We start from the raw sequence: 26096 nt of genomic DNA on the forward strand, positions 1-26096 counted from the left end.
TGTGCAAATCTATAAAACACAGAGAGAGACAATAATATCTACTGAGAGGCCTTGACACCAAATAGAAAATTATAATGACACTGGGCCATATTCTCAAATAATTTACACAGGCGTATCAGCAGATACGCCGACGTAAGTCCGATCCTATGTTTAAGTGTATTCTCAAAATGAGATACACTTAAACATGCCTAAGATACGACGGCCTGCGCCGTTGTATCTTAGGCTGCAATATTTACGCTGACCGCTAGGTGGCGGTCAGCGTAGAATATGCAAATGACTAGTCACGCCGATTCTCTAACCTACGCTTGCCCGCCGTAGTGTTTTAACGTAGTTTCCGTAAGCGATACGCGGCGTAAAGATAAAGATGCCCCCTAGGTGGCGTACTCAATGTTAAGTATGGCCGTCGATCCCGCGTCGAAATTTGAAAATTTAACGTCGTTTGCGTAAGTCGTCCGTGAATGGCGCTGGACGCCATTTACGTTACAGTCAAAACAAATGACGTCCTTGAGACGTCATTTAGCGCAATGCACGTCGGGTAATTTACCCGACGGAGCATGCGCATTACGATCGGCGCGGGAGCGCGCCTAATTTAAATGATCCACGCCCCCTACCAGGATCATTTGAATTGGGAGGGCTTGCGCGGGTGGACTTTACGCGACGCCGCCGCAAGTTTACAGGTAAGTGGTTTGGGAATCAGGCACTTGCCACTTAAACTTGCGGCGGCGTAACGTAAAGGACATACGTTCTGCCGCCTCAGATCTATAAGAATATGCCCCTCTGAGATTTTTTTTATATATTTTTTTAAATGTATGACAATCTAAACATATGCCAACTCCAGTTACATAATTAGGTTGAAAAAAGACACAAGTTCATCTAATTCAACCCAAAAAAAAAAAAATAATACAATCCCATATACACAATTCTATACCCACAGTTGATCCAGAGGAAGGCGAAAAACCCCAGCAGAGCCATGATCAAATTTGCTACAGCAGGGGCAAAATATTCCTTCCTGATCCCCCGAGAGGCAATCGGATTTTCCCCGGAACAACTTTACCTATAAATGTCAGTACCCAGTTACCGTATACAGAGCTTTTTTTCTCAGAAAATAGATGCAGGAACTCAACCACGACCCCGTTCATATTTCACAAACAGTAGAAGGGTCTTAAAGGGGCATTAAATACCAGGATTGCATTCCATAACATAGTGCAGAATTCAGGTGGGTTACTGCACACAGAGTGCAGAGCTGTCACTTGTAAACATAGAAACCAGACTTCTGTGTTTACAAGTGATTGTGGTGAGCAGGCACCAAAGGGCCTGAGCCAGAGGTGGTGGAACTGAGTTCCCCCTGAAAAAAAGCCCTGACCGTATATACTCGAGTATAAGCCGAGTTTTTCAGCACATTTTTTTGTGCTGAAAATGCCCCCCTCGGCTTATACTAAAGTCACCTTTTTGCACCTGATCTCCCGGATTTTTGGGGACCCGGTACCGGACGGTCGTAGGTCCCCTGGACCTGGAACTTGGCACACATATAGCCCCGCTCTTCCTCTACAAGTGTGCAAAGTTTGTTGTCCGAGGGACCTACGGCTGGGGCGTACCGATTTTTCAAACTCAGGCACCCCTTCCATAGCCTCCCATGTTAAATGGTAATTTCTCTGGTAACTTTGGGGACTCGGTACTGGCCAGTCGTAGGTCCCCTGGACCCGAACTTGGCACACATGTAGCCCCACTCTTCCTCTACAAGTGTGCAAAGTTTTCTGTTTGGGGGACCTACGGCCGGGAAACACAGATTTTTCAAAGCCGGGCAACCCTTCTATATACTCCCATGTTATACGTAAGCATATGTGTGCGCAGCCTATTGCATTAGGGTGTGCATCCCAAAGCGCAAACATATTTGGATGTGTGTATACAGTATACTGATGGTGGACAGTGTCAGTAGTTTTTATTTTTATTATATTTTTTTTATTTTAGGAGCCCCATTAGGGAGCTATGGTGAAATATCAGGGGTCTATTTCTGTGCGTTACTGCACGTTTAATGCAGTATATTTCTGTGCATTACTGTAGGTTTAATGCTGTATATTTCAGTGCATTAGGGCATGTTTAACGTTGTATATTTCAGTGTGTTATGTGCCATTTAATGCTGTATTTTTCTGTGCGTTAGTGCACATTTAACGCAGTATATTTTGGTGCAATCTGCACCACACAGGGTGATTAGGGTGTGCCCAGGCACACCTGGCACACCCTGTGCGCACGCCTATGTACGTAAGTCTAGGCATGGGCACAGTGAGGCATGGGCACAGTGAGGCATGGACACAGTGAGGCATGGACACAGTGAGGCATGGACACAGTGAGGCATGGGCACAGTGAGGCATGGGCACAGTGAGGCATGCACATGGACACAGTGAGGCACGCAGATGGACACCCTAGGCTTATACTCGAGTCAATACGTTTTCCCATTTTTTGTGGTAAAATTAGATGCCTCGGCTTATATTCGGGTCGGCTTATACTCAAGTATATACGGTATATTATGTACATTTAAAGCAATCTACTGAGCTGGCCAGAACCACCTCTGGAGGGAGTCTATTCCACATTTTCACAGCTCTTACTGTGAAGAAACCTTTCCATATTTGGAGATGAAATCTTTTTTCCTCTAGACGTAAAGAGTGCCCCCTTGTCCTCTGTGATGACCTTAACGTGAATAACTCAACACCAAGTTATCAATATGGACCACTTACGTATTTGTACATGGTGATCATATCCCCCCCCCCTGAACGTCTTGCCGACCAGCCACTGTCTGGTAGGCCGCCGCGGCTGTGCAAACCACCGTAGGTGTATGTCGGCCGCAACGCCGGGCTGCGATGTCCGCCGGCGACCCGCGATTGCTCATGAGAGAGACAGAATGGGAATCTGTGTATGTAAGCAGACAGATCCCCATTCTATCAAGGAAGTAGAGAGAGATCTGCTGTTCCTAGTAATCAGGAACAGCGATCTCTCTCCTCCTTCAGTCAGTCCCCTCCCCCCACAGTTAGGAACACCTCCCTAGGACAAACTTAACCCCTTCATCGCCCCCTAGTGTGAACCCCTTCCCTGCCAGTGACCTTTATACAGTTACCAGTGGCTATTTATAGCACTGATCGCTGAATAAATGTCACTGGTCCCAAAAAAGTGTCAAACGTGTCCAATCTGTCCGCTGCAGTCCCACTAAAAATCGATGATCACCGCCATTACTAGTAAAAAAATAATAATAATAATAAATATGGCATAAACATATCCCCTATTTTGTAGATGCTATAACTTTTGCGCAAACCAATCAATATACGCTTATTGGCCCGGATTCACATACATCGGCGCATATTTATGCCGGCGTAGCGTATCTAATATACGCTACGCCAAAGCAGCGCAGAGAGGCAAGCACCGAATTCACAAAGCACTTGCCTCCCAAACTGCGCTGGGTTCCTTCGGCGTAGGTGGAAGTGGGCGTGAGCCATGCTAATGAGGCGTGACCCCATGCAAATGATGGGCCGAGTGCCATACAAGTACTTAAAACGAACGGCGCATGCGCCGTCCCGTGGACGTATCCCAGTGCGCATGCTCAGAATCACGTCGAAACTACTCCCTAAGATACGACGGATCACTTCCTACGACGTGAACGTAACCTATGCCCATCCCTATTCACGTACTACGTAAACGACGTAAAATACGATGGCTGTGTTCCCTGGTCCATACCTTAGCATGAGTTGCGCCTCATATATGGGGAATAACTTTACGTCAGACGTACGACTTACGCAAACCGCGTATATTATGCGCCAGGCGCAAGTATGTTCGTGAATCGACGTATCTCCCTCATTTCCATATTTGAATAGGAAATCAATGGGAGCGCCACTTGCGGCCAGCGTAAATATGCGCCCTCGATACGCCGGCGTAGGAAAGTTACGTCGGTCGGATGAAGCCTATTTTCAGGCGTATCTTGGTTTAAGAGTCCGGCGCATATTTACACTTACGCGGCGTATCTCGAGATATGTCGGTGTAAGTGATTTGTGAATCTGGGCCATTGTGATTTTTTTTACCAAAAATATGTAGAATACATATTGGCCTAAACTTCTTTTTTTGGGGGGATATTTATTATAGCAAAAAGTAAAAAAATTTAAGGCTGCATTCTCAGTGATGTCATCTGTCTCTAGTGAATGGATAGGCTGTATTCTCAGTGATGTCACCGCTCTCTAGTGAAGGGATAGGCTGTATTCTCAGTGATGTCACAGTCTCTAGTGAATGGATAGGCTGTATTCTCAGTGATGTCACCGCTCTCTAGTGAAGGGATAGGCTGTATTCTCAGTGATGTCACCGGTCTCTAGTGAATGGACAGGCTGCATTTTCAGTGATGTCACCGCTCTCTAGTGAATGGATAGGCTGCATTCTCAGTGATGTCACAGTCTCTAGTGAATGGATAGGCTGTATTCTCAGTGATGTCACCGCTCTCTAGTGAAGGGATAGGCTGTATTCTCAGTGATGTCACCGGTCTCTAGTGAATGGATAGGCTGTATTCTCAGTGATTTCACCGGTCTCTAGTGAATGGATAGGCTGCATTCTCAGTGATGTCACCGGTCTCTAGTGAATGGATAGGCTACATTCTCAGTGATGTCACCGGTCTCTAGTGAATGGACATTGGATGCCGGAGATGGTGGGGGGGGGGGGGGTGCAAAAGGGACCCTCTTGACCATGGGCGTCCACAGAATGTTTTTCAGGGGGGCATTATTTTAAGGTCACCCATGCTCTGCCCCTTTTCGACAATGTCATTACAGTCAGAGACTGTAGACATAGACCAGGAGATGGTCAGAGACTGCGGACAAAGTACATATACATTACACCCCCATACACCCAGATACATTACACCCCCATACACACACAATCATTAGTATGGAGAGCTCCCCTCCAATCAATTTCTACATTGCAAGCTTCAGATGACATTAGAGGGAATTAAATGGATTGCTAACCCCAGAAAAGGCAGATGGAAGGCTCCAACAACTGCTGCACGTGCCAAGCAGCTCAGATGAGGCTGGGGCCCCATGCAGTGGGTGTTTTTGGGCCCCCTATCTAGAAGAAAATGCTGGGCCTCTCACACACGTCTAGGCAGAGCACACACAGCTGGCAGTCCGAGGAGAGAAGATAAATCATTGGCATGCCCTGGGACATGATATGTCGATTGATATGCACACTTGCCTATAGGTAGCACCAGCCCTGCCGGGGGGGGGGGGGGGACTTGACCCCCCTTGCCCCTACCTGCAGACGCCTATGCTCTTGACTGCTTCTTTTGCAATGGCCTGCCCCAGGAGAGATGGGAAGAAGCGAACCTATAAGATATATGTTAAGCAGCCCATCGGGAATCCATTATTGGATGTTTAAGAACTGAAGTATAACTGATCTTTGTGAATCGGACTAAGCTCTTCTGGCCTTATTTCAGTTCTTAGTGATATATTGACAGGCTAATCTTGTGTCCTGTATTCTCTCCTGCCGTTTCACTGAAATCTCCTTGGAACACCCTGCTGATGTACGGTCCATTATATTGATTTTATTAGATCTATATTGGGGTATCACACAGTGATTATGTATAAAAGTCTCCTGAAGAAGCCATAGCCTGGCGAAACATGTGGAGCCAAAGTCACTGCACCTGTACCATAGTCGCATGGATACTGTATGATGGTTTTATATGTTGGTTTTAACCACTTCTTGACCGCCGCATGTACATATACGTCGGCAGAATGGCACGTACAGGCACATTGGCGTATCTGTACGTCCCTGCCTAGACGTGGGTCGGGGGTCCGATCAGGACCCCCCCCGCTACATGCGGCGGTCTGATTCCCGCGGTAAGCGATCCGGGACGAGGGCGCGGCTATTCGTTTCTAGCCGCCCCCTCGCGATCGCTCCCCGGAGCTGAAGAACGGGGAGAGCCGTATGTAAACACGGCTTCCCCGTGCTTCACTGTGGCGGCGCATCAATCGTGTGTTCCCTTTTATAGGGAGACACGATCGATGACGTCAGACCTACAGCCACACCCCCCTACAGTTGTAAACACACACTAGGTGAACCCTAACTCCTACAGCGCCCCCTGTGGTTAACTCCCAAACTGCAACTGTCATTTTCACAATAAACAATGCAATTTAAATGCATTTTTTGCTGTGAAAATGACAATGGCCCCAAAAATGTGTCAAAATTGTCCGAAGTGTCCGCCATAATGTCGCAGTCACGAAAAACATCGCTGATCGCCACCATTAGTAGTAAAAAAAAATAATAATAAAACTATCCCCTATATTGTAAACGCTATAAATTTTGCGCAAACCAACCGATAAACGCTTATTGCGATTTTTTTTACCAAAAATATGTAGAAGAATACGTATCTGCCTAAACTGAGGGAAAAATAAATTTATATATGTTTTTGGGGGATATTTATTATAGCAAAAAGTAAAAAATATTGCATTTTTTTCAAAATTGTCGCTCTATTTTTGTTTATAGCGCAAAAAATAAAAACCGCAGAGGTGATCAAATACCACCAAAAGAAAGCTCTATTTGTGGGAAAAAAAGGACATCAATTTTGTTTGGGAGCCATGTCGCACGACCGCGCAATTGTCTGTTAAAGCGACGCAGTGCCGAATTGTAAAAACCCCTTGGGTCATTTAGCAGCATATTGGTCCGGTCCTTAAGTGGTTAAAGTGTTCAAATAAAATTTTGCTATTTTTACAAAGAAAATGTGTTTGCTTGGCACCTTTAAAATCCCATCTTCCTTCTTTCATCAATGTGTCTCATTCCAGCGTGCGTTGTGGTATTATGTGTCATGCGGCTCCGCCGTGTTCCGGAGAGAGATAAGAGAGGCTGAGACGTTTCTCTTAGACAGTTTCGATCAGTCAGCGCTGTTCAGTGTCCTTGTCTCATCTGTGCGAGGAAATCATTATTCATCTAAAAGCTACAATTGGAGGAAAGTTTACCCGCTGTCACTGCCACATTCCCAGAACCCAGCCATTGACTGACAGCATTGTGTGCCCAAATCATAGGAAGAGGGAGCTACCTGGGAGGAAGCATTGGAAAGAAAGGAACGCAGAACACCCAGAATACACAACTGAATACACAGGGCAGCCATATGTAACAGAAAGCATTAACCAGACCCGACCCCAGTCATTACATTTACACATTTCTTCACTGTTACAATCATTGGGCGCGTTTCCTGCTATCCCCACCGCCAATGGTGATAGAATATTATACAATCAAAGAGTAGAAAAAGACTCTACAGCAGCGACTTACAGTAGGATCAAATTACATGCAGCATGTTCATTCTGAATTTATCTCTCATTCAGAGCATTTTATGAGAATGGCTTTTAAAATTTGCCACGACTCGAAAAAATGTTGTTCTCGTCTGGCTTCATACTGACACACGTTAAAGTGTATGTAAACCCAAAAATCGGGGTAGATTTGATTTAAATCAAGTCAATTTAAATCACTAGTAAAAAGGCTTGATTTAAATCAGAATTTTTAAAGAGCAACTGTCATCTCTGTCATCTCCTCCTCTGACCCGCTGTTGGCTCTCCTCTGACACGCTGTTGGCTCCTCCTCTGACCCGATGTTGGCTCCGTCTCTGACCCGCTGTTGGCCCCTCCTCTGACCCGCTGTTGGCTCCTCCTCTGACCTGCTGTTGGCTCTCCTCTGACCTGCTGTTGGCTCCTCCTCTGACTCGATGTTGGCTCCTCCTCTGACCCGATGTTGGCTCTCTCCTGACCCGCTGTTGGCTCCTCCTCTGACCCGCTGTTGGCTTCTCCTCTGTTCCAATGTTGGCTCTCTCCTGACCCGATGTTGGCTCCTCCTCTGACCCGCTGTTGGCTTCTCCTCTGTCCCGATGTTGGCTCTCCTCTGTCCCGCTGTTGGCTCCTCCTCTGAGCCGATGTTGGCTCTCCTCTGACCCAATGTTGGCTCCTCCTCTGACCCGCTGTTGGCTCCTCCTCTGACCCGCTGTTGGCTTCTCCTCTGTTCCAATGTTGGCTCTCTCCTGACCCGATGTTGGCTCCTCCTCTGACCCGCTGTTGGCTCCTCCTCTGACCCGATGTTGGCTCTCCTCTGACCCGATGTTGGCTCTCCTCTGACCCGCTGTTGGCTCCTCCTCTGACCCGCTGGTGGCTCCTCCTCTGACCTGCTGTTGGCTCCTCCTCTGACCTGCCGTTGGCTTCTCCTCTCTCCCGATGTTGGCTCTCCTCTGACCCGCTGTTGGCTTCTCCTCTGACACGCTGTTGGCTTCTCCTCTGACCTGCTGTTGGCTCCTCCTCTGACCCGCTGTTGGCTCCTCCTCTGACCCGCTGTTGGCTCCTCCTCTGACCCACTGTTGGCTCCTCCTCTGACCCGCTGTTGGCTCCTCCTCTGTCCCGCTGTTGACTCACCGACAGTCCCATTCACTTTAATGGGATGGCTGGCGATGCAGTGGTGACACAACAAGATGAGGGACGGGGTGGCAGCAGATGAGTGGATAAGCGCTAACAGGCGCTGTCAGGATGGATCTGAAATGACACATGCTCTTTAACCACTTCAGCCCCGGAAGGATTTACCCACTTAATGACCAGGCCATTTTTTTGCGATTCGGCACTGCGTCGCTTTAACTGCTAATTGCGCGGATGTTCGACACTGAACCCAAACAAAATTTATGTTCTTTTTTTTCCCACAAATAGAGCTTTCTTTTGGTGGTATTTGATCACCTCTGCGGTTTAAATTTTTTGCGCTATAAACAAAAATAGAGCAACAATTTTGAGAAAAAAGCAATATTTTTTATATTTGCTATAATAAATATCCCCCAAAAAATATTTAAAAAAACAATTTTTTTCCTCAGTTTAGGCCGATACGTATTCTTCTACATATTTTTGGTAAAAAAAAAATCGCAATAAGCGTTTATCGATTGGTTTGCACAAAAGTTAGGGCAGCAAGTGAGTGGATGCCCGCTAACAGGTGCTGCCATGATGGATCTGAAATGACAGGTGCTCTTTAACCACTTCAGCCCGGAAGCATTTGACCGGGCCATTTTTTGCGATACGGCACGGCGTGGCTTTAACTGACAGTTCCACGGCCATTGTAAGTATAAAATGTTTGCTATTTAATAAAATTAATTACCTTTACAATCACTTTAAAGTGGAGTTCCACCCAAAAGTAGAACTTCCGCTCATTTGTCCCCCCCCCCCCCTTCCGGTGCCACATTTGGCACCTTTTGGGGGGGGGGGAGCAGGTCTTTGACAGGCATCCTGTCCCCACTTCCAGGAGTCCGGGTCGCAGCGAATTACATCCCAGCTCGGCTCCCTCCTCCTTCCCCCACCGCTGGGCCAGTAGGAGAGGGCAGCGGTGCCTCGCGCATGCGCTGTAGGGTTCCCGGCGTGAAGTCGTAATGCTTCATTGCCAGGTTCCCTTACCCACAATGGCGGCGGCAGCACCCGACAACCGATGGAAACATCAGCTGTGTTGCCGATATCGCTGGACTCCAGGACAGGTAAGTGTCCAATTATTAAAAATCAGCAGTTGCAGTATGCGGCTTTTAATTTTTGCAGCGGTGGGCGGAGCTCCGCTTTAACCACTTTAGGACCGCCCACACGCAATGTACTGTGGATGGGTGGCCCCAGGGGTGGACTGACAACTCATGGGGCCCCCGGGCAATAGAAGATTATGGGGCCCCCGGGCTTACAGATGGCCACCACGCCAGGAGGCAGTGCAGAGGCGGGGCAGCTAAAATCTCAGGATTTTCACATCAAAAGCATGTCAGTTTCGGACATATCAGGGACAGATGTAAAAAAAAACATAGATTTTTACATACTGTCCCTGGTTTTATTGAGCCTGGCAACCCTGATGTGGCCCCCTAGTGGCATGGGGCCCTCGGGCGGTGCCCGAGAACCCCAATGGTCAGTCCGCCCCTGGGTGGCCCATACAGACACGTGACATACCTGTACCTCGCTGGCCTCTTTAAACCGTACCCACTGACTCTCACTGTGATTGGACACGGCAGGATTTTGACAGCAGGTCCTATCCATTGATTCATGGCCGGGACCTGCTGATCGGCTGTGTCCAATCACAGCCCAGAGTCCTGTGTTGGCAATCACTAGTCTGCAAGCTCACCCCCTAAGCATACATTCCCCCTCCTCCAAGTAAAAACCTGCCCCCCTGCTGAAATCCCCCCTCCCAGCACAAATCGTTGCCCCCGCCCCCCCAGGTCATATCTTCCCCCCCCATATGCCCCCAGCAAGCCCCCCCCCCCAAAAAAAAAAGAATAACAAAAAACTCCCCTCCTAACACAAATTCTCTACCCCTCAAATTTCCCCTCCAAGCACAAATCCTTTCCCTCCTCTCCAAATCCCCCTTCCGGCACACAGTCCCCTCCCCAATCTCCCCATCCTAGCACAAATCCCTCCTACAAGGTTCCCCTCCTAGCACAACCCCCCCCCCCCCACATAAAAAAATATATTTCCCCCCTACCATTTTACTTATATAGCACAAATCCTTCCTCCTAGCATAAATCCTATTCCCCCACCCCCCTCAACATATACCCCCCCCCCAAACACCCTATTCCTAGCACACCCCTAAATTTGCCCATCTACAACAATTCTTACCCACTAACACCCCCCCCCCCCCGAATTCCCCTTCCGAGCACAAATCCCCCCCCCATTTTCCTTGTGGTGCCCCCCTATTTCACGTGATGCCACAGTGCCCAGGGCAGCCGCCCCTCCTGCCCCCCGTCCCGGCCTTGGATGTCACTACTACTTTTCCAAGGTAATATCTTGGTTGGTGGACACAAATTAGATGTATGGCTTTGGGGAATATATTTAAATGAAAGTTTTTGTGCCCGATGTTCAGCTTTACCAAACGCATATAAAAATATCGATTTTTTTTTTAAGTGTTTAGTGACATTTAAAGGTAACATTTTGCCTTGCATTGGAATTCGTCAGCCACATGAATACTGAATAGGATCTGTCTGCCTTACAAAGGATAGCTGGGGGGACCCTTCCATCTGTCTGGGGGGACCCTTCCATCTGTCTGGGGGGGACCCTTCCATGTGTCTGGGGGGACCCATCCATCTGTCTGGGGGGACCCTTCCATCTGTCTGGGGGGACCCATCCATCTGTCTGCGGGGACCCTTCCATCTGTCTGGGGGGACCCTTCCATCTGTCTGGGGGGACCCTTCCATCTGTCTGGGGGGAACCTTCCATCTGTCTGCGGGGACCCTTCCATGTGTCTGGGGGGACCCTTCCATGTGTCTGGGGGGACCCTTCCATGTGTCTGGGGGGACCCTTCCATCTGTCTGGGGGGAACCTTCCATCTGTCTGGGGGGACCCTTCCATGTGTCTGGGGGGACCCTTCCATGTGTCTGGGGGGACCCTTTCATGTGTCTGGGGGGTACCCTTCCATCTGTCTGGGGGGTACCCTTCCATCTGTCTGGGGGGACCCTTCCATGTGTCTGGGGGGACCCTTCCATGTGTCTGGGGGGACCCTTCCATGTGTCTGGGGGGACCCTTCCATGTGTCTGGGGGGACCCTTCCATGTGTCTGGGGGGACCCTTCCATCTGTCTGGGGGGACCCTTCCATCTGTCTGGGGGGACCCTTCCATGTTGTCACAAATATCAATCCATTAACTCCACTTTAATGTCCGACATTCTTCATCTAAACTAGATTTGAATATTTCTGCATTAATTCCCTTTTTATGTCTGATTCCAGAATGGGTTTTTGTCTGCTTGGTCATCCTCGGGATATTTCTCTTCTTCACCATGGTGGGCCTATGCTGGTGCCAGTGCTGCCCACATAGCTGCTGCTGTTATGTGAGGTGCCCTTGCTGCCCGGAGACCTGCTGCTGCCCTCGAGCCTGTAAGTATCACCATTGATTTCTTCATTAAGTGAATGTTGAAGCTCGGCTTACTGGAAGGTCCTTGGAGCAGGCATCACCTGTTTTCTTTCAGATCGTATTAGAGCATGCCCCATTTCAGGAATGGAAGGAATCTGAGAATGGCAGCAGTTTTTATTAACGCAAATCGAATTAACTATGTTGGTGACTTTTTGGTTGCCTGTTGGCATCTGAAATGATCTTTTATGCCCCCAAAACTTGAATGGGCAAAGCCAGTGGCGGCTGGTGCTCCATTTCCGGGGGGTCTGCCCACCAGCCCCGCACTTACCCCATCTAGGTCGTGGGCAGCTTCGGATCCTTCCTGTGTCTCCTTCTCGGCGGCGTCCCCTGCGTCTCCTCCTCCTCGGCGGCTTCATGGTGGCTTCCCCTGTGTCTCCTACTTGGCAGCTTCACGGCGTCTTCCCCTGCATCTCCTCCTCAGCGGCTTCCCCTGCGTCTCCTCCTCCTCGGTGACTTCCCAGCAGCTTCCCCTGTGTCTCCTCCTCCTTGGCAGCTTTACGGCGTCTTCCCCAGCATCTTCTCCTCCTCTGTGGCTTCCCTTGTGTCTCCTCTTTCTCGTTGGCATCCCCTGCGTCTCCTCCTTCTCAGCGGGTTCCCCTGCGTCTCCTCGGCGGTTTCCCCTGTGTCTCCTTGGTGGCTTCCCCTGCGTCTCCTTCTCCTCTGCGGCTTCCCCTGCGTCTCCTCGCCAGCTTCCCCTGCGTCTCCTCCTCAGCGGCTTCCCCTGCGTCTTCTCAGCTTACCCTGTGTCTCCTCCTCCTCGGCAGCTTTACGGCGTCTTCCCCAGCATCTCCTCCTTCTCTGTGGCTTCCTCTGTGTCCCATCCTCCTCAGCGGCTTCCTCTGCTTCTCCTCCTTCTCGGTGGCTTCCCGGCAACTTACCCTGTGTCTCCTCCTCCTCGGCAGCTTTACGGCGTCTTCCCCAGCATCTCTTCCTCCTCTGTGGCTTCCCCTGTGTCTCCTCCTTCTCGTCGACTTCCCCTGCGTCTCCTCCTCCTCATCGGTTTCCCCTACGTCTCCTTGGCGGTTTCCCCTGCGCCTCCTCGGTGGCTTCCCCTGCGTCGCTTCGGCTGCTTTCCCTGTGTCTCCTCTTTGGCGGCTTCCCCTGTGTCTCCTTCACAGTGGCTTCCCGGTAGCTTCCCCTGTGTCTCCTCCTCCTCAGCAGCTTCATGGCATCTTCCCCTGCCGCTCCTCGTCAGCTTCCCTGTGTCTCCTCCTCCTCTGCAGTTTCCCCTGCATCTCCTTCTCAGCGGCTTCCCCTGCGTCTCCTCCTCTGCAGTTTCCCCTGCGTCTCCTCAATGGCTTCCCCGGCGTCTCCTCCTTGGCGGCTTCCCCTCCGTCTCCTCTGTGGCTTCCCCTGAGTCTCCTCTGCGGCGATTTCCCCTCCGTCTCCTCCTTGGTGATTTCCCCTGCGTCTCCTCCTCTGCGATTTCCCCTGCGTCTCCTCCTTGGCAATTTCCCCTGCGGCTTCCCCTGCGTCTCCTCCCGGCGGTTTCCTCGGCGGCTTGCCCTGCGTCTTCTCCTTCTCTGTGGTTTTTACTGAGGGTAACCTTCACTTATATATTTTATCATTATGTTTAGTTTGAAATTTTCATAAGTATGATAATACAATAAAATTGTTCCTTTCCTTTTACTTTCTTTTAGTATATGAAGCAGGAAAAGCTGCCAAAGTCGGTTATCCACCCGCCGTTCCCACCGCTTGCCCTCCGTACTACATCTCCACCGTTCCTGTAGCTCCTGCTCCACCGCCAATGATAATGGAAAAGCAGCATGTGCCCCCGCTTGTGCAAAGTGACTCACTACCGGGGCAAAATGGTAATTGGAGATTGTGATGTTGGACGCATCCCAGTGCGCATGCTCAGAATCACGTCGGAAATACTCCCTAAGATACGTCGATTCACTGCCTACGACGTGAACGTAATCTACGCCCAGCCCTATTCATGTACTACTACGTAAACGACGTAACATACGACGGCTGTTCCCTGGTCCATACCTTAACATGACTTACACCTGCTTTATGAGGCTTAACTTTAAAACCGACGTACGTCTTACGTAAACCGCGTATATTAATGCGCCGGGCGCAAGTGCGTTCGTGAATCGGCATATCTCACTCATTTGCATATTCAAACCGTAAATTAATGGGAGCGCCCCTTGCGGCCAGCGTAAATATGCGCCCAGGATACGACGGCATAGGAAACTTACGTCGGTCGTAGGAAACCTATTTTCAGGCATATCTATTTCTATGGGCACGGCACACAGCTACGACGGCGCACATTGACACTTACGCGACGTATCTCGAGATACGCCGGCGTAAGTGGTACGAGAATCCGGGCCAATGTATTCATAAGGTCCAATACCTTGGTCCAGTACCATAGTTGGCAACATTGTAAAAAAAAAAATATGCGTTGTGCCTCCTTACATCAGGTGTCCCCAGCGGAGTGCCTCCTTACATCAGGTGTCCCCAGCGGAGTGCCTCCTTACATCAGGTGTCCCCAGCGGAGTGCCTCCTTACATCAGGTGTCCCCAGCGGAGTGCCTCCTTACATCAGGTGTCCCCAGCGCAGTGCCTCCTTACATCAGGTGTCCCCAGCGGAGTGCCTCCTTACATCAGGTGTCCCCAGCGCAGTGCCTCCTTACATTAGGTGTCCCCAGCAGTCAGTGTCCCCAACGTAGTGCCTCTTAAATCAGTGTCCCCAGCGGAGTGCCTCCTAAATCAGTGTCTCCAGCGGAGTGCCTCTTACATCAGTGTCCCCATCAGAGTGTCCCCAGGCCGAGACGGGGGGTACGGCATGTGCCTCCTCTCGTTCCTCATGTTCAGTGGAGGGGGGGGGGCTGATCCGTGCAGCTAACCCCGGCTGGAGAATTGTGAAGAGAAAAGCCGATTCATTGGCAGCACAGATCAAGCCCCCTCCCCTCTACACTGAACGCAAGGGGAAAGAGCTCTCGCGGCATTGCCGGCAGCCATTTTGTTGGAGCCAGAATTGCTGCAGAGCCAAAAACATTCCCGATTTCCCTGGACAAAAGGCAAAATCCCAAATCGGGACAGCCTCCGATCGGGACGAGGGTTTGGCAACTATGCAGTACCTGTGTAGTTTTGGGCAACACCAAAGCATATGAATAAGGTTGCCCTTGTCACAACAACAGCAGATTGGGGAATCTAATAGGTCCATGACATGCAATTTACAATTGGTGTAGTGAGCTTGCAAAATAATGTACAGTTGTGAAAACCTCTGGGATGCTAAAGTGGTTGTAAACCCTCAGGGAGAATTTGCACCTACAGCTAAGCCTAGATTAAGGCTTACCTGTAGGTGCTTGCAATATCTCCGAGACCTACATGGTCTCGGAGATATTTGCAATTTCCCAGAGCGACACCTTCAACGACGCATGCGCCGTCTTAAAAAGGGCATGCTGTGCCGTTTCAAGCCGTGGGCATGCCGTTAAAGGCGGCTCCTGTGTGCACGCATAGTAGCCCATTATGCTTTACCTTTACAGGGAGACATAGAGGGGCAGATCCACATAGATCTGCACCGGCGCAGCGTATCTAAGATACGCTACGCCGCCGTAACTTACTTGGCTTTGTTTCAAATCCACAACAAATTTGCGCCATAAGTTACAGCGACGTAGTGTATCTCTCGCGGCGTAAGGGCGCGGAATTCAAATGCGGCGAGTAGGGGGCATGTTTCATTTAAATGAAGCGCGTCCCCGCGCCGAACGAACTGCGCATGCGCCATCCCTAAAATTTCCCGCCGTGCATTGCGCTAAATGACGTCGCAAGGACGTCATTGTTTTCGACGTGAACGTAAATGGCGTCCAGCCCTATTCACGGACGACTTACGCAAACAACGTTAAATTTTCAAAATTAGACGCTGGAACGACGGCCATACTTAACATTGAGTACGCCACCAGATAGCAGCTTTAACTATACGCCGGAAAAAGCCGAACGCAAACGACGTAAAAAAATGCGCGGGCCAGACGTACGTTCGTGGATCGCCGTAACTAGCTAATTTGCATACTCGACGCGGAATTAGACGGAAACGCCACCTAGCGGCCGGCGGATAAATTGCACCTAAGATCCGACGGCGTACTAAGACGTACGCCTGTCGGATCGATCCCAGATGACATCGTATCTTGTTTTGTAGATACAAAACAAAGATACGACGCGGGAAGTTTAAAATTACGCCGGCGTATCAATAGATACGCCGGCATAATTCTTTTGTGGATCTGCCCCAGAGGGTTTACTTCCTCTTAAGGTGAACATATTCCAAGACACTATGCCACTGGTCCTCCTCGAAGGTGCCAACATCTCTCTCCCAACTTTCCAAGGCTTTACATGGATAACCCCCTAAGTAAGCTAAGGCCTTGTACACACGAGAGGATATCCGTTGGAAACGGTCCGCCGGACCGTTTCCAGCGGACATTTCTGCTCCCGATTTTGATCTGATGGCTGTACACACCATCAGATCAAAATCCCCGCGGAAAACATACGTGGTGACGTGGCCGCGACGATGACGCGGCGACGTGCGCGACCCTGGAAGGTAAATACTTCCACGCATGTGTCGAATCACTTTGACTCATGCGAGGGATGGGGATCGCTTGGACTTATCCGGTGAGTCTGTACAGACGACCGAACACGTCCGACGGACAGGTTTCCAGCGGATAGATTTCTTAGCATGCTAAGAAATTTTTATCCGCTTGAAAACCGTCGGCTGGAGAAATATCCGCCGAAAATTGTCCTCTAGGCCGTACACACGACCGGATTTGTCTGCTGGAACTGATCCGCGGATAAATCCCAACGGACAGATCCGGTCGTGTGTACGAGGCCTCAGAGTGGTGTAAGCAATCAGCAAGCCTAAAGTACCAGTTATGACTAGAGTTGGACTTTAAAATAGCTACGTATTTCTCTGTTTTCACAGTGCGAAAGGGTTACCGCATTCAGGCCGACAAGGAGCGAGATTCCATGAAGGTCCTTTATTACGTGGAGAAAGAACTAGCCCAGTTCGACCCATCCCGCCGGATGCGAGAGAGATGTAAGTGTTTTTCTGTACAGTACATCATCAGTGAAAGACTAAACTTAGCACACCAGAGTCGCTGTTTAATCTGAGAATCCTGAACCTCTGCGAAATTGCATCATTTTATTAATAGTTGATGACTTCCCACACAATGAGTCACCTATTCTTAGCGCTGTCATTTCTCTGCCTGTTCACGGATGTTCATTCTATTATCTGCATCAGAACTTTGCTTCATGGTACAGAACAATAACACAGACTCACATACTGGAGGTATAGGCGCGCAAACCCACAAGACTCAAAATATTCTGCTTTTTAATTCACAGTAGCTGACAGTATAAAATCATAACATATCCTGGTGTGCATATTATCAGGGTAGAGTGAACCTGAGATTAGTCCTCTGCAGTCGCTGATCATGTCTTGCATTATGTCTGCAGTCTCGGATCATCTCTTACATCATGTCTGCCGTCCCTGATCATCTCTTGCATCGTGTCCATAGTCTCTGACCATCTTCTGTACTATGTCTGCAGTCTCTGATTATCTCTTGTATCATGTCTGCAGTCTGATCATCTCTTGCATCATGTCTGCAGTCTTGGATCATCTCTTGCATCATATCTGCAGTCTCTGATCATCTCTTGAATCCTGTTAATAGTCTCTGACCATCTTCTGTACTATGTCTGCAGTCTCTGATCATCTCTTGTATCATGTCTGCAGTCCCTGATCATCTCTTGCATCGTGTCCATAGTCTTTGACCATTTTCTGTACTATGTCTGCAGTCTCTGATCATCTCTTGCGTCATGTCTGCAGTCTCTGATCATTTCTTGCATCATGTCTGCAGTCTCTGATCATCTCTTGTATCATGTCTGCAGTCTCGGATCATCTCTTGTATCATGTCTGCAGTCTCTGATCATCTCTTGTATCATGTCTGCAGTCTAATCATCTCTTGTATCATGTCTGCAGTCTCTAATCATCTCTTGCATCACATCTGCAGTCTCAAGTCATCTCTTGCATCATGTCTGCAGTCTCTGATCATCTCTTGTATCATGTCTGCAGTCTCGGATCATCTCTTGCATCATGACTGCAGTCTCTGATCATCTCTTGTATCATGTCTGCAGTCTAATCATCTCTTGTATCATGTCGGCAGTCTCTAATCATCTCTTGTATCACATCTGCAGTCTCGGATCATCTCTTGCATCATGTCTGCAGTCGTTGATTATCTCTTGTATCATGTCTGCAGTCTCTGATCACCTCTTGCATCATGTCTGCAGTCTCTGATCATCTCTTGTATTGTGTCTGCAGTCTCTGATCATCTCTTGCATCATGTCTGCAGTCTCTGATCATCTCTTGTAGTGTGTCTGCAGTCTCTGACCATCTCTTGGATCATGCCAATAGTCTTTGACTATATCCTGTTGTGTATTTGCTGTCTTTAAGACTGAATACCATTTTTTTTTAAGGGGGGGCCCTTTGGTGATGGCAATAGCTGCACTGTGGGCCCCCCTCCCCCACCGGTTATCAAGAATGTTGACCACTGCTGTGCTAGTGTGTTAAAGGGTATATATGGTGGCAGTACCAGGACAGGGTACTACAGCCCCCAAGGCAAGGATCCACAACTGCGCCCCCCTCCCCCACTGATAATACATGCTGTAGAATGGGTGTACTATTTTTCTAATAAAATATTATGTGGAAATGTGTAAATCTGGTGTGAAACCATTGATAAATAGACCCCCTTGTATGTTTTTGTCCTATATCTAAGCAGCCAGCTTTGTTTGCCTTTTGTCTCTGCGCTAACGTTGCCGCCATAATTCTCGCTCCTGCTGGCTCTTTCCTACGACGAGAGGGATAGAAATTTGTTTAGCACATTTTTCTTGTAGGAGACAATGAAAGTAATTTGCCGTGTGTCAATGGATCCTTTGTAAACGGTATAAGAAGTCTTTCAGTAGTGCAATGTAATAATAAAACGTATATATGCTTCATCACAAGTGTGTAGGACCGATATGAAGAACGTTACACAGCTACCAATGATGTGCCTGCTTTTCAAGCATTTCATTTCCTACCTGTGATAATTGTAATTTCTCTTCTTTACAGTTATTTAGAGATAACACGATTGTAAACCTTTAAATGTATTGTTTTCCGTACAGCTTCAATTTTCTATTACCTTCTTCTCTTCGAGGGTAGAATTCCCTCACTGATGAGCATGTCCATGGTGCAAAATGTTGGATCACATATAGCCAGATTCAGAGAGGTTTACGCCGGCGTATCAGTAGATACGCCGTCGTAACTCTGAATCTAAGCCGTCGTATCTTTAAGTGTTTTCTCAAAATGAGATACACTTAAATCTAGCTAAGATACAACGGCCTTTCTATTTAGGCCGGCTGCTAGGGGCGTGAACGCTCATTTACGCCTAGAATACGTAGATCAGCGAGATACGCCTATTCACGAACGTACGCTTGCCCGTCGCAGTAAAGATACGCCGTTTACGTAAGGCGTTTTCAGGCGTAAAGTTAGTCCAACAAAAAGCTGGCCTAGCCAATGTTAAGGGCCAAATTCAGGTAGTGTTACGCCGGCGTATCAGTAGATACGCCGTCGTAACTCTGAATCTGCGCCGTCGTACATTTAAGTGTATTCTCAAATTGAGATACACTTAAATGTAGCTAAGATACGACTGCCTGCGCCGTCGTATCTTAGCTGTCTAGTTCCGCCAGCCGCTAGGAGCGTGAACGCTGATTTATGCCTAGAATACGTAAATCAGCGAGATACGCCTATTCACGAACGTACGCTTGCCCGTCGCAGTAAAGATACGCCGTTTACGTAAGGCGTTTTCAGGCGTAAAGTTAGTCCAAGGTAGTGTTACGCCGGCGTATCAGTAGATACGCTGTCGTAACTCTGAATCTGCGCTGTCGTACATTTAAGTGTATTCTCAAATTGAGATACACTTAAATGTAGCTAAGATACGACAGCCTGCGCCGTCGTATCTTAGCTGTCTAGTTCCGCCGGCCTCTAGGAGCGTGAACGCTGATTTACGACTAGAATACGTAAATCAGCGAGATACGCCTATTCACAAACGTACGCTTGCCCGTCGCAGTAAAGATACGCCGTTTACGTGAGGCGTTTAAAGTTAGTCCAACAAATAGCTGGCCTAGCCAATGTTAAGTATGGACGTCGTTCCCGCGTCGAATTTTGAAAATTTTACGTCGTTTGCGTAAGTCGTCTGTGAATGGGGCTGGACGTAATTTACGTTCACGTCGAAACCAATAAGTCCTTGCGGCGTAATTTGGAGCATGCACACTGGGATACGTCCACGGACGGCGCATGCGCCGTTCGTTCAAAACGTCATTTACGTGGGGTCATGGTTTATTTACATAAACCACGCCCACCTCTTCACAATTTGAATTGGGCGCGCTTACGCCGGCCCATTTACGCTACGCCGCCGTAACTTAGGAGGCAAGTGCTTTGTGAATACAGCACTTGCCTCTCTGACTTACAGTGGCGTAGCGTAAATACGATACGCTACGCCGGCATAAAGTTAAGCCAGTCTGTCTGAATCTGGCTATAAGTATGGACGTCGTTCCCGCGTCGAATTTTGAAAATTTTACGTAGTTTGCGTAAGTCGTCCGTGAATGGGGCTGGACGTAATTTACGTTCACGTCGAAACCAATAAGTCCTTGCGGCGTACTTTGGAGCTATGCACACTGGGATATGTTCACGGACGGTGCCTGCGCCGTTCGTAAAAAAACGTCATTCACGTCGGGTCATGGTTTATTTACATAAAACACGCCCACCTCTTCACAATTTGAATTAGGCGCGCTTACGCCGGCCCATTTACGCTACGCCGCCGTAACTTAGGAGGCAAGTGCTTTGTGAATACAGCACTTGCCTCTCTGACTTACAGCGGCGTAGCGTAAATACGATATGCTACGCCGGCTGAAACATACGGCGGCGTAGCGTAAATACAATACGCTACACCGGCAGAAAGTTAAGCCAGTCTGTCTGAATCTGGCTATAAGTATGGACGTCGTTCCCGCGTCGAATTTTGAAAATTTTACGTAGTTTGCGTAAGTCGTCCGTGAATGGGTCTGGACGTAATTTACGTTCACGTCGAAACCAATAAGTCCTTGCGGCGTACTTTGGAGCAATGCACACTGGGATATGTCCACGGACGGCGCCTGCGCCGTTCGTAAAAAACGTCAATCACGTCGGGTCATGGTTTATTTACATAAAACACGCCCACCTCTTCACAATTTGAATTAGGCGCGCTTACGCCGGCCCATTTACGCTACGCCGCCGTAACTTAGGAGGCAAGTGCTTTGTGAATACAGCACTTGCCTCTCTGACTTACAGCGGCGTAGCGTAAATACGATACGCTACGCCGGCTGAAACATACGCCGCCCTACGTGAATCTGGCCCATAGTCTTCTGTCTTGGGATTGCTCATCCATGTTGACAAGCAGCCAATCACAAAACAACAAGACAATGTATCAGCTGGACCATGGATATGTTTTTCAAGAGATGCACTGAATGGCCAAAAGTTTGTGAACCCCTGGCCATTACACCTTCTCATTGAGTAAAAGCAGTGGCGTATCATCCATGTGTGCAGGGTGTGCGTTGGCACACAGGCCCAGAGGAAAGGGGGGCCCACTGTGCCCTGACCCACATTGCACACATGAGTTATATACAATTAATCAACATCCAACATTTCCATGAGCCCTGAGTGGGTAAAGTATTGTCTCTAGGCATCAGGAGCCTAAAGCCGCGTACACACGGTCGGAATTTCCGATGGGAGCTTTTCATCGGATATTCTGACCGTGCGTATGCCCCCGACGGACTTAGATAGAGTTCAGGTTCTCTATTTTTCCGTCGGAAACTTCGACTGAGTTTTGTCCGGTCAAAAGTCTGACCATGTGTACGCGGCATTAGAACTTTTTTTCCACATCTTACGTGCAGGCGCCCGCATTTGCAGATGTTATGATTATAGTTCTGGCTGCCGCTGCCACGGCCACTGTCTTGAAGTGGAGTAATCTAAAGCCTCATACACACGATCTGACTTTTCTGTGGATTTTTGTCCGAAGGGGCGTTGGCCGTGAGCTTGTTCTGCATACACATGGCAGAACATTATCAGCCAGCTTTACCCAAATTAATGTGTTTTTTTCAGCTCTTTACCGCCACCTTTTGGGCAACTTCTGCTATTGTTGGCTGATGTTTAGCATTGGTTCTCAGCATGCGTGTTTGGACTTTAGTCCGATGGATTTGTGTACATACAATCGGATTACCCTCCATCGGATATTTGTTGTCGAAAAGTTTGAGAGCATTCACAGCGAACATTTGTCCGTTGAAAAACCAACAACAAATGTCCGATGGAGCGTACAGACGGACGGATTGTCCGATTAAAACAGGTGCGTCGGACCGTTGTTGTTGAAAAGTCAGATCGTGTGTATGGGCCTTTAGTTACATAGTAGGTGAGGTTAAAAAAAGACCATCAAGTCCAACCTATGGCCCAGATTCACGTAGGAGATACGACGGCGTATCTCTGAGGCGTCGTATCTTGGCGCCTGATTCAAAGAATCAGATACGCCAGAATTTGTATAAGATACGACCAGCGTAAGTCGCCTACGCCGTCGTATCTTAACTTCATATTTACGCTGGCCGCTAGGGGCGTGTACGCTGATTTACGCCTAGGAATATGTAAATCAGCTAAATACGCCTATTCACTAACGTAAGCCCGGCTGTCGCAGTACAGATACGCTGTTTACGTAAGGCTTTTTCTGGCATAAAGTTACCCCTGCTCTATGAGGCCTAGATGAGGCGTACCAATGTTAGGTATGGACGTCGGAACAGCGTAAAATTTTTCACGTTTTACGACGTTTGCGTAAGTCGTTCGCGAATAGGGCTGGGCGTCATTTACGTTCACGTCGAAAGCATTGGCTTTTTGCAGGTTAATTTGGAGCATGCGCACTGGGATACTTTCACGGACGGCGCATGCGCCGTTCGTAAAAACCGTCATTTACGTGGGGTCACAATAAATTTACATAACACACGCCCACATCTTCCACATTTGAATTAGGCGGGCTTACGCCGGCCTATTTACACTACGCCGCCGCAACTTTGCTTTGTGAATACTGCATTTGCCTGTCAAAGTTGCGGAGGCGTAACGTAAATAGGATACGTTACGCCCGCACAAAGATGCGCTCCCCTACGTGAATCTGGGCCTATGTGTGTGATTTTATGTCAGTATCTTGGCTTGCTCCTCCTGAGGGCTGAGAGCAGGCTTGTGACCGCGGGAAATAGCGGGCACCTTGCTGAGGGGGGGAGGCACGCCGATCCCTCTGTTCACTGACAGGAGTGATTGTGGTATCACTTCTGTCAGAAGGAGCACAGTGACAGATAGCTGCAGCTGGAGAGTGGATTATGCTTTCTCCTCCCTCCAGCCTGCAGGTGGCAATAGAGAGCAGGTGCTGAGACTCAGTCTTAGCACAGCGCTGCTGTGCAATGATGGCAGGCTGTCTTTCTTCTTCTATTCCCTTATATGACATGACGGCTGGAGGGATGAAGAAGATGCTTCAAAGTGTGGTCTGTAAGTACAAGGAGGAAGAGGAGGGGGACAACTCAGCCCCAGACCTTCGCGCTCTACTCCCGAGACCCACTGTCAAATATAAATGTTACCATATCCATGCTCAGTAACGGCCTCTTGTATTACGTTGTCTGTTTAGTGTTGTCGTTTTCAGGGAAATGATAGCTAACGTGATCTCCTCTTCTACTTGTGTCTACTTGTCGCATGTCCTTTCCTAGACAGCCACACAATCTCGGAGTTAAGTTCCCTGCATGACGACAACTCGCACTACAATCGTTCCTATCGCCAAGTCCGCAGGAAGCCTCTCCCCTCCAGCTGTAACGTCGATGGGGATGCAGAATATTGGTCCGGCGTAGTCGGGGGAACCACGAGGTCCTCCAAATTCAGGGATGACAGAGAGAGTTTCAGGAGTAGGTAAGTAAATGTGTCCCAAGGATATTCATATATGTCGGCATACAGCGATGAAATATATACTGTACCCCTGATCAGGGGCGGACTGACAACTCATGGGGCCCCCGGGCAATAGAAGATTATGGGGCCCCCCGGGCTTACAGATGGCCACCATGCCAGGAGGCGGGGCAGAGGCAGGACAGTTAAAATCTCTGGGGCAGATTCAGGTACGACTTGCCCCTTTCTTACGGAGGCGCAGTGTACCATTTTAACACTGCGCCTCCGTAAATTTCCTGCGCTGCGCTTGATTCACGGAGCAGTAGCTCCGTAAATTGCGTGTGCGCTCCAGAAAACTGTCCGGCGTAAGGGCGCGTAATTTAAATGATCCCGTAGGGGGCGTGGATCATTTAAATTAGGCGCGTTCCCGCGCCCAGCGTAGTGCGCATGCTCCGTCGGGACACTTTCCCGACGTGCATTGAGGTAAATGACGTCGCAAGGATGTCATTTGCTTCAAAGTGAACGTGAATGGCGTCCAGCGCCATTCACGATTCACTTACGCAAACAACGTAAAATTTGAACTTTGCGACGCTGGAACGACGGGTATACGTAGCATTGGCTGCCCCTGCTATTAGCAGGGGCAGCCTTGCGCAAAAACCGACGTACGCAAACGACGTAAACTGCGTACGCAGGGCTCGCGTAGGGTTGTGAATCGGCGTTAGTATGCAATTTGCATACTATACGCTGACCACTACGGGAACGCCCCCTAGCGGCCTGCGTAAGAATGCAGCCTACGATATGACTGGCATAAGAGCCTTATGCTAGTCATATCTTAGGCTGCCGTCGGCGTAACAAGCTTTCTGAATCAGGAGCATTCGAAACGCCGGCGCAAGTAAGCAATTGCGCTGCGTAACTATGGTTAAGCAGACGCAATTGCTTCTTGAATCTGGGCCTCTGGATTTTCACATCAAAAGCATGTTTCAGACATATCAGGGACAGATGTAAAAAATACATAGATTTTTACATACTGTCCCTGGTTTTATTGAGGCTGGCAACCCTGATGGGGCCCCCTAGTGGTATGGGGCACTCGGGCAGTGCCCGAGAGCCCCAATGGTCAGTCCGCCCCTGCCCCTGATCTACTGGGAATGGCTAAAGCTGTCCAGTCATACTACTATCATATTGTACAATCTGAAGGCCAAGGTAGAAGGAGACAGAGACGAAAGAAAAATCTAAATGTAAAGCTGAGCATACAGTGGGGAGGGTTTAATAAAACTGGTGCACTCATAAGTTGGTGCCGCTGTGCATGGTAGCCAATCAGCTTTTAACTTCAGATTGTTCAATTAACCACTGCAGCCCCGGAAGATTTCATCCCCCTTCCGGACCAGAGCACTGCGTCGCTTTAACTGACAATTGCGCGGTCGTGTGATGTGGCTCCCAAACAAAATTGACGTCCTTTTTTCCCCACAAATAGAGTTTCCTTTTGGTGGCATTTGATCACCTCTGCGGTTTTTACTTTTTGCGCTATAAACAAAAATAGAGCGACAATTTTGAAAAAAAAAAAAATATTTTACTTTTTGCTATAATAAATATCCCAATTTTTTTTTAACCACTTGAGACCCGGACCAAAATGCAGGTAAAGGACCCGGCCAGTTTTTGCGATTCGGCACTGCGTCGCTTTAACTGACAACTGCGCGGTCGTGCGACGTGGCTCCCAAACAAAATTGGTGTCCTTTTTTTCCCCACAAATAGAGCTTTCTTTTGGTGGTATTTGATCACCTCTGCGGTTTTTATTTTTTGCGCTATAAACAAAAATAGAGCGACAATTTTGAAAAAAATGCAATATTTTTTCCTTTTTGCTATAATAAATATCCCCCAAAAATATATATTAAAAAAAAAAAAATGTCCTCAGTTTAGGCCGATACGTATTCTTCTTCTACCTATTTTTGGTAAAAAAAATCGCAATAAGCGTTTATTGATTGGTTTGGGCACAATTTATAGTGTTTACAAAATAGGGGATAGTTTTATTGCATTTTTAATAATATTTTTTTTTTTTACTACTAATGGCGGCGATCAGCGATTTTTTTCGTGACTGCGACATTATGGCGGACACTTCGGACAATTTTGACACACTTTTGGGACCATTGTCATTTTCACAGCAAAAAATGCTATAAAAATGCATTGTTTACTGTGAAAATGACAATTGCAGTTTGGGAGTTAACCACTAGGGGGCGCTGAAGGGGTTAAG

At 48.5% G+C, this 26096-nt stretch overlaps 1 protein-coding gene across 3 annotated transcripts in view; it reads left to right on the forward strand.

The window, feature by feature from the left end:
• The window catches only part of ILDR2 (immunoglobulin like domain containing receptor 2), a 272738-nt gene that overhangs the window by 204618 nt on the left and 42024 nt on the right, over positions 1-26096 (forward strand). For all 3 annotated transcript variants that reach the window (XM_040339086.1, XM_040339087.1, XM_040339088.1), the window contains 4 exons: positions 11716-11862; positions 13540-13710; positions 16808-16921; positions 23683-23878. In XM_040339086.1, the coding sequence (XP_040195020.1) occupies positions 11716-11862; positions 13540-13710; positions 16808-16921; positions 23683-23878 (628 nt within the window). The remainder of the gene's footprint in view (positions 1-11715; positions 11863-13539; positions 13711-16807; positions 16922-23682; positions 23879-26096) is intronic.

Source organism: Rana temporaria, chromosome 2 (assembly GCF_905171775.1).
Source record: "Rana temporaria chromosome 2, aRanTem1.1, whole genome shotgun sequence".
NCBI lineage: Eukaryota > Metazoa > Chordata > Amphibia > Anura > Ranidae > Rana > Rana temporaria.